At 41.6% G+C, this 12954-nt stretch overlaps 1 protein-coding gene across 5 annotated transcripts in view; it reads right to left on the bottom strand.

Annotated features, from left to right (window-relative positions):
- Nucleotides 1–906: 906 nt before the first annotated feature.
- Nucleotides 907–12954, bottom strand: part of mapk4.S (mitogen-activated protein kinase 4 S homeolog) — a 69167-nt gene continuing 57119 nt past the window's right edge. For all 5 annotated transcript variants that reach the window (XM_041580635.1, XM_041580633.1, XM_018244590.2 and 2 more), the window contains 4 exons: nucleotides 11907–12051; nucleotides 6109–6270; nucleotides 2152–2353; nucleotides 907–1854 (listed from right to left, as the gene is read on the bottom strand). In XM_041580635.1, the coding sequence (XP_041436569.1) occupies nucleotides 1170–1854; nucleotides 2152–2353; nucleotides 6109–6270; nucleotides 11907–11964 (1107 nt within the window). In that variant the 5' untranslated portion in view covers nucleotides 11965–12051 and the 3' untranslated portion in view covers nucleotides 907–1169. The remainder of the gene's footprint in view (nucleotides 1855–2151; nucleotides 2354–6108; nucleotides 6271–11906; nucleotides 12052–12954) is intronic.

Genomic DNA, 12954 nt, shown 5'->3' with positions numbered 1-12954 from the left:
AAAAAAACCCAGAAATATGTCTTAAAGTGACAAAACAGAGGGTTAATGTGATATTTTTTTATCCATCCCTGCCCACTTTTTAGGAAACACAGGTCTGTGATTTGAGACCACAGTGAGGTATGATAATATATTGTAGCTTCCCTGCATATTTGCATTTATACATACGATTGAGAACTGCCATAATGCTTGCCCTGTTATCACCAACCAATGCCCAGCTCAAAAACAGAAGGTAAATCATATGATGCATCACACACACACACACATAAATGGAATTATACATATAAAGGGATTCTGTCATGAATTACAATGCTTTCAGATAAGTTACTGTTTCTTCAACTCAATGTAACTGAAAGAGTTGAGACCTTGGTAAGACTTGGATTTTTACTAGAGAGTGCTGTTCTCATATCTACCACTAGGTGGGGCATGAGAGCATTTTTAGCAGTGCAGGTGTCAGGGAGCCGTCATTTGGTTACTTTAACTCCAACTTGCAGTGCAGCAGTAACGAGTAACTGAAGTTTATCAGAGCACAAGTCACATGGCTGAGGGCCCCTGGGAAACTAACATGTCTAGCCCCATGTAAGATTTCAAATTTAAATATAAAAAAATCTGTTTGCTCTTTTGAAAAACAGGTTTCAATGCAGTATTTAGCTGGAGGAGCCAGTGGTGTAAGTGGTGTGTGTCGGGCCCCCTGCAGGAAAAGTAATTGGTGGGGCCCAGCGCACAGCAATGCCACCCCCACCCTTCCTCTATAGTTATGCTACTGGAAGGAGCGCAATAAAGTGATTTTGTAGAAAACACATTTTTTCAAAAGTCATGCCCCTAATAACTCCAGGACTAGTTTCCTGTGTAAATTTTCAGTGTCCCTTTAAATCCAGACCCACCTTTTAATAAAAATAATTCATTGACTTACAGCATTTATTCTGGTCTTTCATTGTAAAGATTCACAAAAGAGGACAAAAATAGCTTGTTATCTTCAGTGTAAAAGGGTCACAAGACAAACCAACGTCATTTTATGGCAACGCTCCATTTCTGAGATATGAAGGGTAAGGTTTAAAATGTCTTACGGTTAAAAAATATGCTCAATAAAATAGCCCATCTGTTAAACTGCTAGTGTTTCGTTATGAAAACATTATGAAAAAAACCCCCATAATTACTCAAAGATGTTCTTTCTACCATCTGTCTTTATGAAATGTTTCCTTTTGTACAATTTCGTTTGGGCGTTCTGAGATACAGGCTCCATTTAGATCAGTCAGTTTATTGTCCGGCAAGTCTTCTTGGCTTGTACATAATTTTAACGCCCGAGTGATAAAAACATCAAGGTCAAACTGAGACTCTGCGTCTTTGCTGATACTACTTGGCAGCTCGTGTCTAGGAGAGCAAGGTGGGTTAAGTTCTTGTGTCTCTGAACGTGGGTTGGATGGACACTCAAGACCAACCTGGGTGCTCTTCACCCACTGAGCTATCTCTAGAAAAAGGTTGGATGGCTCCTCTTGCAGTGTTAAGTCATCAGCTGGTGGGATTGTTGTTCTTTTCCAGTTAGAGAGGTCCATAATTAGCTTGGGTTCTGAGTAGTGGTGGGGCTTGTTGTCTCTCCAGAGCAATTTGTCCAGGTAGGAAGGTGACCCCACTTTATATTCGAAGGACCTTCCACAATCTCCTTCAAAAACCCTATCCATAGAAGAGTGAGACTGTTCCAAAAATCTCTCTGAGCTGCTTTGGGAATACTTGCGTGGGTCCACTTGAGCTTCTTCTACTTGCAGTTCAGACCCTGCTCGAGGGTCCCTTTGGACATCGCTCATTCCACGGCTTAGGTCGGACCTCCAGTCCAAGTCGGAAGACAGACTCACTTGATACCTATGTAGACGATATGATTAATTAACATGTTACAACTAGGATCTGATAATAGATATTTACCAACTATAGCACTATGTTGGCCCCCAGGCTCTCTTTGAAACACATCCTTGAGAAGTTTGAAGACCTAATTGTTGCCCTGTATCATTGCACAGCCTGACAATATCACTTCTGGTTGACAATCAGGTGCTTCTGCACTTCTAGAGTGCACATGCCTGCTCCCCAATCAATAAGATACCAACATGAAACCTGGAAGTGGTTGGACAGGGGTGAAATAAAAAATGTGGGTAGAAGTCTCACCTGTCCCAGTTTGAGAGTTGGCTCTGACTGGATTCCATGAGCAAAATATCATCAATTTCATCCTCTATCCGGAAGGGATGTTGAGATATGGGCTCATCGTCAGGGCAGGAGTAGGGACTCATGTAGGGATGCTGTAGAGCAGCCTCAGCAGTTAATCGATCCATTGGGTTGAAGGTCAGTATCTTTTCCAAGAAATCGATAGCTGGTAAAAAAATATAATAACTTATATAATGGTTTTTCCCTAAATCTATCTTACGCATGAGGAACTGATCAACATTCAAATCTCAAGGTTTTTCACAGTTCAATTGCGCTGAAACCCATTAATGCCTGGGGTGGGGCTCCTCCAGCAGCTCAAGGAAAACAGGTTGTACATCACCAACCAATACCCAACTTTTTTTTTGCTCACCGATGTCTCCACCACAAACCCATCAAACTATTCCACACTATTAAACATGAAGGACTTTGAATAACATAAACATCCCAAGCTGACTGATTTATGATTGGCCATCTGGATCCCTGCCTTATTTGGCCACGTACTTCTCAGGTTAACCACTGAAGGAGTATACATCTCTGTTAATGGAATATACAGTGCTTTTTACATGTATTCACACTTAATGCAATAACAGATCAAAGACATTGGGTAGATGGTAGGTAGTAGCCAACATAGTTTTTTTTATGTATTTTCCAAGGTGGTCAATGTCCCGGGCAAAGTTCAGATCTCAATCTACCTGAGAATACTTTATAACAAGAACACACTTCCCCTTTAAATCATCAGTATGAATGTACCCTTTATCCTCAAAGCAAGAGTTCCCTGCTTATTGAAGGCTTAGGAAACCGCTTCTGGCCATGAGACAATAAAAAAGGGATTATATAAATCGATACCACTGAAAATTAAATTGGGCTCAAGGAAAAGAAAATTGTGACAACACTATGGCTGGAATGGAAGCTCTGGAATTTTTTATATTAACAGAAACCAAGGGCCAGAGCTTTTGTAATCTCCAGAATATTGTACATTGTACGGAAATGGTCTCACTGGTCTTTGGTTAGGACAAACTTCTGGCCAATGTGTCTCAGGTTCTGCTTTAAAGGAGAAGGAAAGCTCCAAGACAGTTTATTGCCAACAGATTAGCTACAATAGTGCAAGCTAGAACGATGTATTTATTCTGTAGAATGCTTTACCATACTTGAGTAAACAGCTCTAGACACTGTCTCTGTTTGTTTAGGATAGAAGCTGCCATATTAGCTTGCTGTGACATCACTTCCTGCCTGAGTCTCTCCCTGCTCACTTACAGCTCTGAGCTCAGATTACAGCAAGGATGGGAGGAGGGAGGGGGAGAGGAACAAACTGAGCATGCTCAAGCCCTAGCCCTGGAGGTTTAAGCTGAAAACAGGAAGTCTGATACAGAAGCCCATGAGTACACAATAGAAGGAAAGAAATGTGGTGTTTCTTTTGACAGGGGACTCAGAGCAGCATTACTTTGAGGGGTTACTGGTGTATTTATATAGACCTTTCTGATAAAGCTTACTTAGTTTTAGCCTTTCCTTCTCCTTTAACAAGATGGTTCCATTTGCTGAAGTTACATTTCCATATTTACCCAGCTTATTTTTCTTAGGTATAAAAAAATATGAAGTTATTTTTACATGCACCACTATTTTATCCTCCTTTACCATAGCTCAATGCAATTGGTCCAAAGCTGTACCTCCTGTCTACACACAGTATGGTGTGCTCTTAAGAGCAGCCATCATCAGAAACCCTTCAGGGCCAACTACATCTTGGATATCGAATGACTTCACTTACTGGGCAGTTCCAAATATTGTGTTTAGGGCCCCAGAAAGGAAGAAACTCTGCACAATATCAGCTCATCCAAGATGGTTATGGCTGCTCTGTTTCTTAAAGGCATACGCAGGCAGGAGAAAATGGGGTGGGGGGTGAAATAGAAAAAGCAGAGTAAAAAAGAAGGGGAAGAAGATACCAAAAGGGAATATGGGATGGGAATCACAGAAGAATGTAGAGGAATTAACCCCTGGGTAACTAATTTTGCTTTATTTATGTTTTACTACTAGTTTAAGGTTATACAAAAAAAACAAGACACATTGGGTTCACAGTGGCGTAACTAAGGCCCCAAGTCCTGAAGGGTCCCCACTGCTGCCGGGATCTGAGGGGACCTTTCACGCCAGCCTGCCCACCTGTGACTGCGCAAACCCGGAGGTGACATCACGTGGAGTCAGGAGGAGGAAGGACAGCGTGTGGCACATTGGTGCAGCAGCAGGTGGGCCTCAGGGTGGCTCTCTTGTGAGGGGAGGGAGGGGAGTGGAGGCAAACAGGGAGGGGGAGAGCTGGAGGCGGAACATAGGGGTTGGGGCCAGGAGATTGGAAGCAAGTGTAATGCTAACTTGGCTAAACAAACCAAAAAGGGGCTAATGTCCAGCTAGTGCTTAGAGTATGGGTTACATGTGACTCAAACACCCCAGGCTAGGGTCTTTGCTGAATAGAAGGAATGGTGTAGTGCAACTACAACTCTCAGGCTACTGTGGAACAACAATGAGAATAATGGGCGCCAGGAGATTCCTGCAGTATAACACAATAACGTTTATTTGTCCAAGATAAATGATGGACAGGTTTACTCACTGCGGTACAGAGGCATTTGGAATCATATACAGACACACCCGCTCACACAGAGCTCCCAAGGTAGATGCCAGGTACTTTCCTACAGAGACAGCACAGTGGAACTCTCTGAGGTGATAGTGATAGTGTAACACCTGGATAGATACACCCTCAGGATCTCAGCACCCTGACTTGGATCCTCACACAGGGGATCAGGGAACACACTAGCCCTAATTCCCTATTAGTCTGTGTCGCTATTTACAGGCCAGTCCTGGCTGAGGAGAGAGCTACCTCTTTGCTATCTCTCCTAGTTGGAGCACAAAGCTGCTCTTACTATCTGTACTCTCTATCTCACTCTCCTAGAGAGTCTATTACAGATATATCCCTGCCACTCACTAGCCTCATTCACGGGGTCCCTGCTCCCCAACTTAGACACTAGAGGACCCGGTCCCTCTAGGCACATGGCTTTTCTGAGCCTTGCTGTACCCAGGCTCCCCTAGGCACACCCAGCTGGATCAGCATCCAGCAGCCAAAGCAGAAGATCCACCCCTTCTCACTCTATACTATACCAGAGTGTGACGTGGTGACTGCGCTTCCTGGCCAATAATATAACTATGTAAATATCTCTAGCTACATGAGAATCTGCCCAGCAACTAGGGAAATGAAGAGAATTAAAGCCATAGGGGCACATTTAACCTTATGAGAGAGAGAGAGAGAGAGAGAGAGAGAGAGAGAGAGAGAGAGAGAGAGAGAGAGAGAGAGAGAGAGAGAGAGACAGGGGAGGGGAAGTGTGGGAAGGCAGATCATGTCCTGACCCTGGTTTCTATGTAGGGTACTGCTGTTTTGTGCCTACTCCCTCCTGGACTCTTGGAAATTCTTGTTTGAACATATAAAAATAAAAATGTGTTCAAACTTTCATAACCTGGTAAATTTTAAAATGGACATGGTAATTAGGTGGTGTGGCCACACAGATGGGTGTGGTCAAGAGAAATTTCATCGTGATACGCGTGGCAACTCTTTTTGTCTCTCCCTCTGTTTCTAAAATTGTGTGTTTGTGGGGGGGTGCTGGCTAGCATGTGCTTCATTAGTTCTCTAAGGTGGAGGGCGCCCCCCATGTTTGTCTCCCCCACTCTAGTTAGGGTCCAGTAAGACATATATGTAGGTTGTGGTCTCATTGGTAACCAGCAGCTGCTCTGGTTCATGGAAGAGAAATTGCTTTTATAAAACACAAATATTGTGCATCAATATTGGGAAATATAACTGTGCCATATATATATATATATATATATATATGTACCCATGAGAGGCAGACATTTAATTTTGCACCATGCTGGATCCGTGATCATATTTACCCTCCAAGTTCATCTCAGGGAGAAGTTTTCTCATGGGTTTCTTAACCTCCCAAGTGGCGTTTATGAAGGATGGCATAACTTTCAGAAGCTCTTCCTTATCTTCCTCGTGAATCACAGGGATCGTGTCCAATATCAGCTGCATCTGCTCCAATTCGTGGCTTCCTGAATTTGCAAAAGAAAAAAAATGGTTTTGTGGTTCACCGCCATCATCATACTGCAGATTTATCCAGGGTCAAAGTTTGAAAAGTTAGGGTCCCTGGTTCTTTAGCTTTCTTTCCTTGCAGATAGACACCTGTCTGGAACTGAACCTAGGACTCCAGTGCTGAAAGTCAAGGCACATCAGTAAATGAGGTACTGAAAAGAACTAACCATTTTTTTTCGAAAATAAGGGGCAGATTTATTAAGGGTTGAATAGTAAATTAGAATTTTCGAGTTCTAATCCCCCTATTCAAATGTAAATTTGAATATGAGATATATCACATCTCAACACTGGAAACAGTCCTAATTCGAATATTCGCCACCTAAAACCTGCCGAGTTCATGTAGAAGTCAATGGCAGAGGTCCATTGAGTCATTTGGAGATGTTAATAGCCTTCCTGGCATTCAAGGTTTTTTTTTCCGGGAGAAAAATTCGATTCATATGAATGGAATGGAAATGGTCAGAACCATTCGATCAAATATTAGACATTCACATTTTCTCTTAAAAAACCTCACAGTCGAATTGTGAGTATATTTGAAAAAAATTCACATGAATTTGAAATATGACCTTTGATAAATCGGCCTCCCCATGCCCCCAGGGCTAATATCCTTCTGCCCCGCAGTAGAACCCTGAAATTCTATATTATCAGTGTTAATAATTTTTTTAATCTCTTTTTGATCTCTGCCCAAAAATGAGCAAATAAAAGTGTAATAAAGTGGTGCATATACCAAGCAGTTTGGGAGTAACCAGGTACTTGCATTGGTTGTATTAAGAGAACAAAATACAGCTACTTTGGTCCTACATTGTTTCCCCTTTAATGAGCCACGTGGGACTTCATTATCCTGCCGTGGCTAATCATGTGTGGCACAGCAATTAAACCCACACCGATCTGCTCCGTGAGATTTATTTAATGACTGTTGGGCTCCGCACAAAGCTGCTCCGAATGCTGAAAGCCTCAGGGGGGTTTGCTTTAGAGGTAAGGAAAGGTTTTGTAATGAGAAAAGACAATTAAAGACTTGTTTGGGATGCAGAGGTCAAATGGGCAGATCACTGGTTTTAGCATGAGTTTCCTTTGGGTCCAAAACGATACAGGTGTTCTGATTAAATTTCTGTAATGTTATATATTAAAAATATTGTTATATACATTCCACCTTTCCTAGATCTTTTATCATTTTCGACTATGAGGGTAATTTCTGGTCAATGCTCTGTGATTGTGCAACTACCTTAAATTAGGTCTTTACTGTATAATGCTCAGTGCAGAGTTTAAATACCCTAAATCCACCCCGTGCTGCATTAATTCAGTGTTCTCCGTTGCCCCTTGGGCTTCAACTTTGTTCAAGGGAAGGGAATTAATGACAAGTTAAGCCTTTAGGCCACATGGCCTTGTTCTTTCATAGCTGAGGTCTTCTGGGGGGGGGGGTAATTCTAACTTAACTCCTTTCCAACAAGAATGCACAATATTGAGTTGCTACCTTCAAAGATGAGATTGGGGCACAATGGATTTAAGGAACCTATAAGAAGCCTCCCTAGATAAAGCTATGCTGAGCCTGAACCAAAGTGCTACAAGATTTATGTATGTTAAAAATTTAAGATAAAGAAATCTTTGGAGCCCATGAGTAGGCTGGAAACTACCAAACTCCTTTAAGCACTTGTTTGAATGGGTTAGACATGGAGAGAGATAGGAGTTTGCCAACAATGGTGGAAGGCTCCCATGCAGTATAAATAGTTAATCGCTGAACATCTCAGGAGATGCAGATAATACAAGGTGAACTAGTGTTATTCTATGCTCATAAATCCCACTAAGCAAATCATTTCTTAGAAACAGACCAGCAGGGTGGGGCCATTCCAAAACACTTCTCTAGGACCAACACTTTGCTTCTCAAATCTGTAAAAAATCACTGAGCACAGTGCTCACTTGCGCCTCAAAAGCGTGTTCATCTGATGAGGAACCATATTGGCCAACCATATCTGCCTAATGCAATGTTTACCAGAATTTTTTTATCTTTGGCCCTTTCAAAGTATTGTTTATTTCTTCTTGAGGAGCAACACTTGACTTCTCAAATTTGAGAAGTCACTCAGCACAGGGCATATTTGCTCCTCAATAGCGATATCACCTACTGGAGAACCAAATTAGCAAAACAATGCTGCCTGATGCAATCTGTACCAGAATTTTTGATCTCAGGCTCTTCCAAACCAATGCTTATTACAGCTGCAGGACCAATACTCAACCACTCAAATCGGTGAAGTCACTCAGCACAGTGCTCATTTGTTGCTCAATAGCAATATCATCTTCTGGGAAACCATACTGGCCAACTGGCACTGCCAAAGTGTTGTTTATTACATCTTGAGGACCAACACGCAATCTCTCAAATCTGTGAAGTCCCTTAAAATCATCCGCTCGGGAACCATGTTGGCCAACCAAGCTGCCTGATGCAATCTCTACCAGGATTTTCAATCTCCGGCCATTTTAAAACAACGCAAAATACCTTTGTAGAACCAATACTCAACCTATCAAATTTGTGAAGGCACAGTGCTCCCTTGTTTCTCAATAGCAATATCATCTGCTAGGGAACCATATTGGCCAACCAGCACTGCAATGTGTGCAGAATTTTGGATCTCAGGCCCTTCTTGGTGGTCCAATATTTGCTTGTACTTAAACGAGAAGGAAAGTCTGTGTGCATTTGGGGGTGCCGAATGTGAGGCACCCCAAGTGATTGTATTGACTTACCTGAAACCCCGGGCCAGTGCTCCTATCAGCAGAAAACTGCACCGGCCTGGAGTTATACCAGTGAGCACCACGGAGAGATCTTCTTTCTGCTTCCTCTTTCTTTGCGCGGTTGTGCATGCACAGTAGAACGAAAATCCGAACTTTAACTAAAGAGTCGGCTATTTCGTTCTACTGCGCATGTGTTTTCCCGGGGGAAATTTGAAGAAAGAAGAAGCCGGAAGAAGATCTCTATGTGGTGCTCACTAGAAAAACCCGGGCCGGTGCAGTTTTCTATTGATAGGAGCACCGGCCCGGGGTTTAAGGTAAGTCAATACAATCACTTGGGGTTGCCTAACATTTGGCACCCCCAAGTGCAAACAGACTTTCCTTCTCCTTTAAGCTCAACTACTCTACTCCCTACTCTAGTTGCAGGTATATCCCAAACTACAAGAACCTCTTAGTAACTGCCACCTCCTCCCATTAAGTTTTGGGGCCTAATAGCACAACTGTTTTGGGAACCACAGGCATACACCTATGAATGAGAGAAATGTCCCTAAGATTTTCATATGCAAAAAATAAACCTTATGCCTCCTTTTAAACAGCAACTGACTAGAACACACATTAACAAACCAACAAAAGTTCAGAAGGTCTCAGATGGAAGATCAATAACTACAATAGCAGATATACATAGGACATGTACAAACATAGATCTGTGACCCAGTTTCCATTAAGGAGCCCATAAATATTGGTTTGAATGTATGTGCTGAATGATCCCTAGGTCAGACCAAGTATAGACTCTCTCTCTTCTCTTTGATTTATGGCCTAAGGTTTGATAGTTTCACAATTCTATTTTACTTTGTCAGACAGCTTCTATATACTTTGGTTCTAAGGTTCTGAGTTCAATTCCAGGCAAGCACTATCTGCAAGGAGTTTGTATGCTCTCCCTGTGTCTGCGTGGGTTTTCTACAGGTTCTCCCAATGATTTTATCTGTGCATGTTCACAATTATCATCCAAATGCTGAACAGCATCACAAGCCAAATTCATCTGGTTGATGGACTGCTGAAAAGACGGGATCATGGACAATATCTGCCATGGCGGTTTTAATCCAGTAGTCGGGTTGGATGATGGAAAGGGACTCAACTTAATGCCCCATTGTTCTCTCCTGAGCACTTTTTTCATTTACATATTATTTCTTTATGTTTTACACTGCTAAAATCATGAAAACTGGAACAGTTGATCCCCCAGATATTCAGTCAAAGCCACACGAAACTCCTGACGCAAGAGGTGTCCCTTGACATCTATCCCTGGCCAGACAGAATAGCAGGGGTTACTGTTGTTATAAATGTATAATATTAGCAGTGTAAAGTTGCTACTATCTGGAAAACTAAAAGAAAAAGAATTATGTTCAGAAGTGTACTTTGAGCAATTGAACCTTATACAATTTGAGTGGGTATACTACTAGTAACAGTCTACAGTCTACGGGGTCTGGGGTTCGATCCATAGTAGCCTTGAGCACAACTTTGTTTGCCCCCGGCACTGACACTTGATAAAAATAGATGAATGTGACTATCTCTTATATGCATAAATCCAGTATTGTGAATTATATAACAAAAATAAAAGGGCTGGGCGGGGGGATATAAACTACTTAGGAGATATTGTAGCTCAAATAAAAGCCATGGAAATACATGTATAATCTCCTTATCCACTACGAGATCTTCTTACACAGCACATAAGCCTCTTAGTTTTATTGTACATTTCTAATAAAAAAAAATAACCCACATTTTGATTAATTTGGCAGAGTATCCCTCCATGTGCCTGTGCTGAATGTTCTTATCTTCCCCTTTCTGTCACCTCTTTATGAGTTAAATGAGGATCTGACCAAATATTTGATCACAGTGGGGAACAGAACCAAAAAAGTCACCTCCGAATTTGTGTAGTTTATATAAATACATAGGAAATAATGTACCCCCTACTGTAAATGATAAGGATATTGGAAGTCACTGAGGGGTTGTTCTGTGACCATATAAAGACACAAGGCTGCAGGCTGAGTTATACAGGGAACTCTGAGTATCACTCATGTATTATAAGGGATAATGTACCTCCTACTGTAAATGATAAGGATATTAGACGTCACTGAGGAGTTGTTCTGTGACCATATAAAGGCACAAGGCTGCAGGCTGAGTTATACAGGGAACTCTGAGTATCACTCATGTATTATAAGGGATAATGTACCCCCTACTGTAAATGATAAGGATATTAGAAGTCACTGAGGGGTTGTTCTGTGACCATATAAAGGCACAAGGCTGCAGGCTGAGTTATACAGGGAACTCTGAGTATCACTCATGTATTATAAGGGATAATGTACCCCCTACTGTAAATGATAAGGATATTAGACATCACTGAGGGGTTGTTCTGTGACCATATAAAGGCACAAGGCTGCAGGCTGAGTTATACAGGGAACTCTGAGTATCACTCATGTATTATAAGGGATAATGTACCCCCTACTGTAAATGATAAGGATATTAGAAGCCACGGAGGGGTTCTGTGACCATATAAAGGCACAAGGCTGCAGGCTGAGTTATACAGGGAACTCTGAGTATCACTCATGTATTATAAGGGATAATGTACCCCCTACTGTAAATGATAAGGATATTAGAAGTCACTGAGGGGTTGTTCTGTGACCATATAAAGGCACAAGGCTGCAGGCGCAGTTATACAGGGAACTCTGAGTATCACTCATGTATTATAAGGGATAATGTACCCCCTACTGTAAATGATAAGGATATTAGAAGTCACTGAGGGGTTGTTCTGTGACCATATAAAGGCAGGGAACTCAGTACAGTATCTTTGTATATTTTTTTAGAAATAAAAGGGAATGGGAATAAGCTTTACCTGCAAACAGCATTCTCCCAGTTAACATCTCTGCCAGTATACACCCAGCTGCCCACATATCAATAGCCTTGGTATAGTTGTTAGGGGACAGCAGAAGGCGCGGGGATCGATACCATTTAGTCACCAGCCCTTCGGAGAGATAACCCTAAAGAAAAATAGAATTATTAAAATCTCATTAACTGCATTTAGTGCTGCAACAAATGACAAATCATTTTACATTCAGTAGAACAGTTTTGATGAGAATAATATAATCACTGATAGTAAAACATTATATTGTATATTATATATATATACGTGAATGATAGAAATGTTAGGCAATGGTAATAAGCAGAATTCTATGGCTGTTGTTAAACTACACATAGGGGACAGATACTCCTATTATCAGAAGAGCCCATTGGGGGCGGGGTTACATAGATAAAATGTACAAAGGACAAATTATATTGTTACAATTATTATAAAAAAGGACTTTTTGGGTGAAGTTCCCCTTTCAAATACTGTGGTTAAGGAATAGTTTCAATATATTTTCCTTTGTTAAATTAATCAGTCAATCTGCCGGGTTTACACGATGAGTGAGAGAAATCAACTTTGACTTAAATTGGTACAATTCTCCCTTAGATAATGAGCCTGTTGTCGCTGATAGAGCAGTTCTGCACTGCAGGGTTAGCAAAGGATGTATCACCTCTTACTGGAGCAGCAGAATTCCCAGCACTGAAATGGTTTTTATCATTCACAATATAATTGACCTCAACCTTGTACTTGTACTTAAAATATCCAACTAGTTAGGGTTGATCACATCTGTCTGGGGTGGAACCAAAAGATACAAATGGGGACAATAGCAGCTGTTGGAAGGAGGCATGGGATTGCAGGTATAGTAAAGCGAGATGGAGACAGTATGCCCTACTGTCTCCATCTTGCTTTACTATATACAATTGCAGTAGGGCAATATGTAGCTGGTAAGGCTAGATAACAAGTGCAGGGCAATAGATGACAGAATGAGTTGATGGTGATTGTAGGGCAAGATGGGGATAGCAGGACTAGATGACAACGG

Source organism: Xenopus laevis, chromosome 1S, assembly GCF_017654675.1.
Source record: "Xenopus laevis strain J_2021 chromosome 1S, Xenopus_laevis_v10.1, whole genome shotgun sequence".
Taxonomy (NCBI): Eukaryota; Metazoa; Chordata; class Amphibia; order Anura; family Pipidae; genus Xenopus; species Xenopus laevis.
Note: the sequence above shows the minus strand (reverse complement) of the source record. Positions and strands in the feature narration are given on the sequence as shown.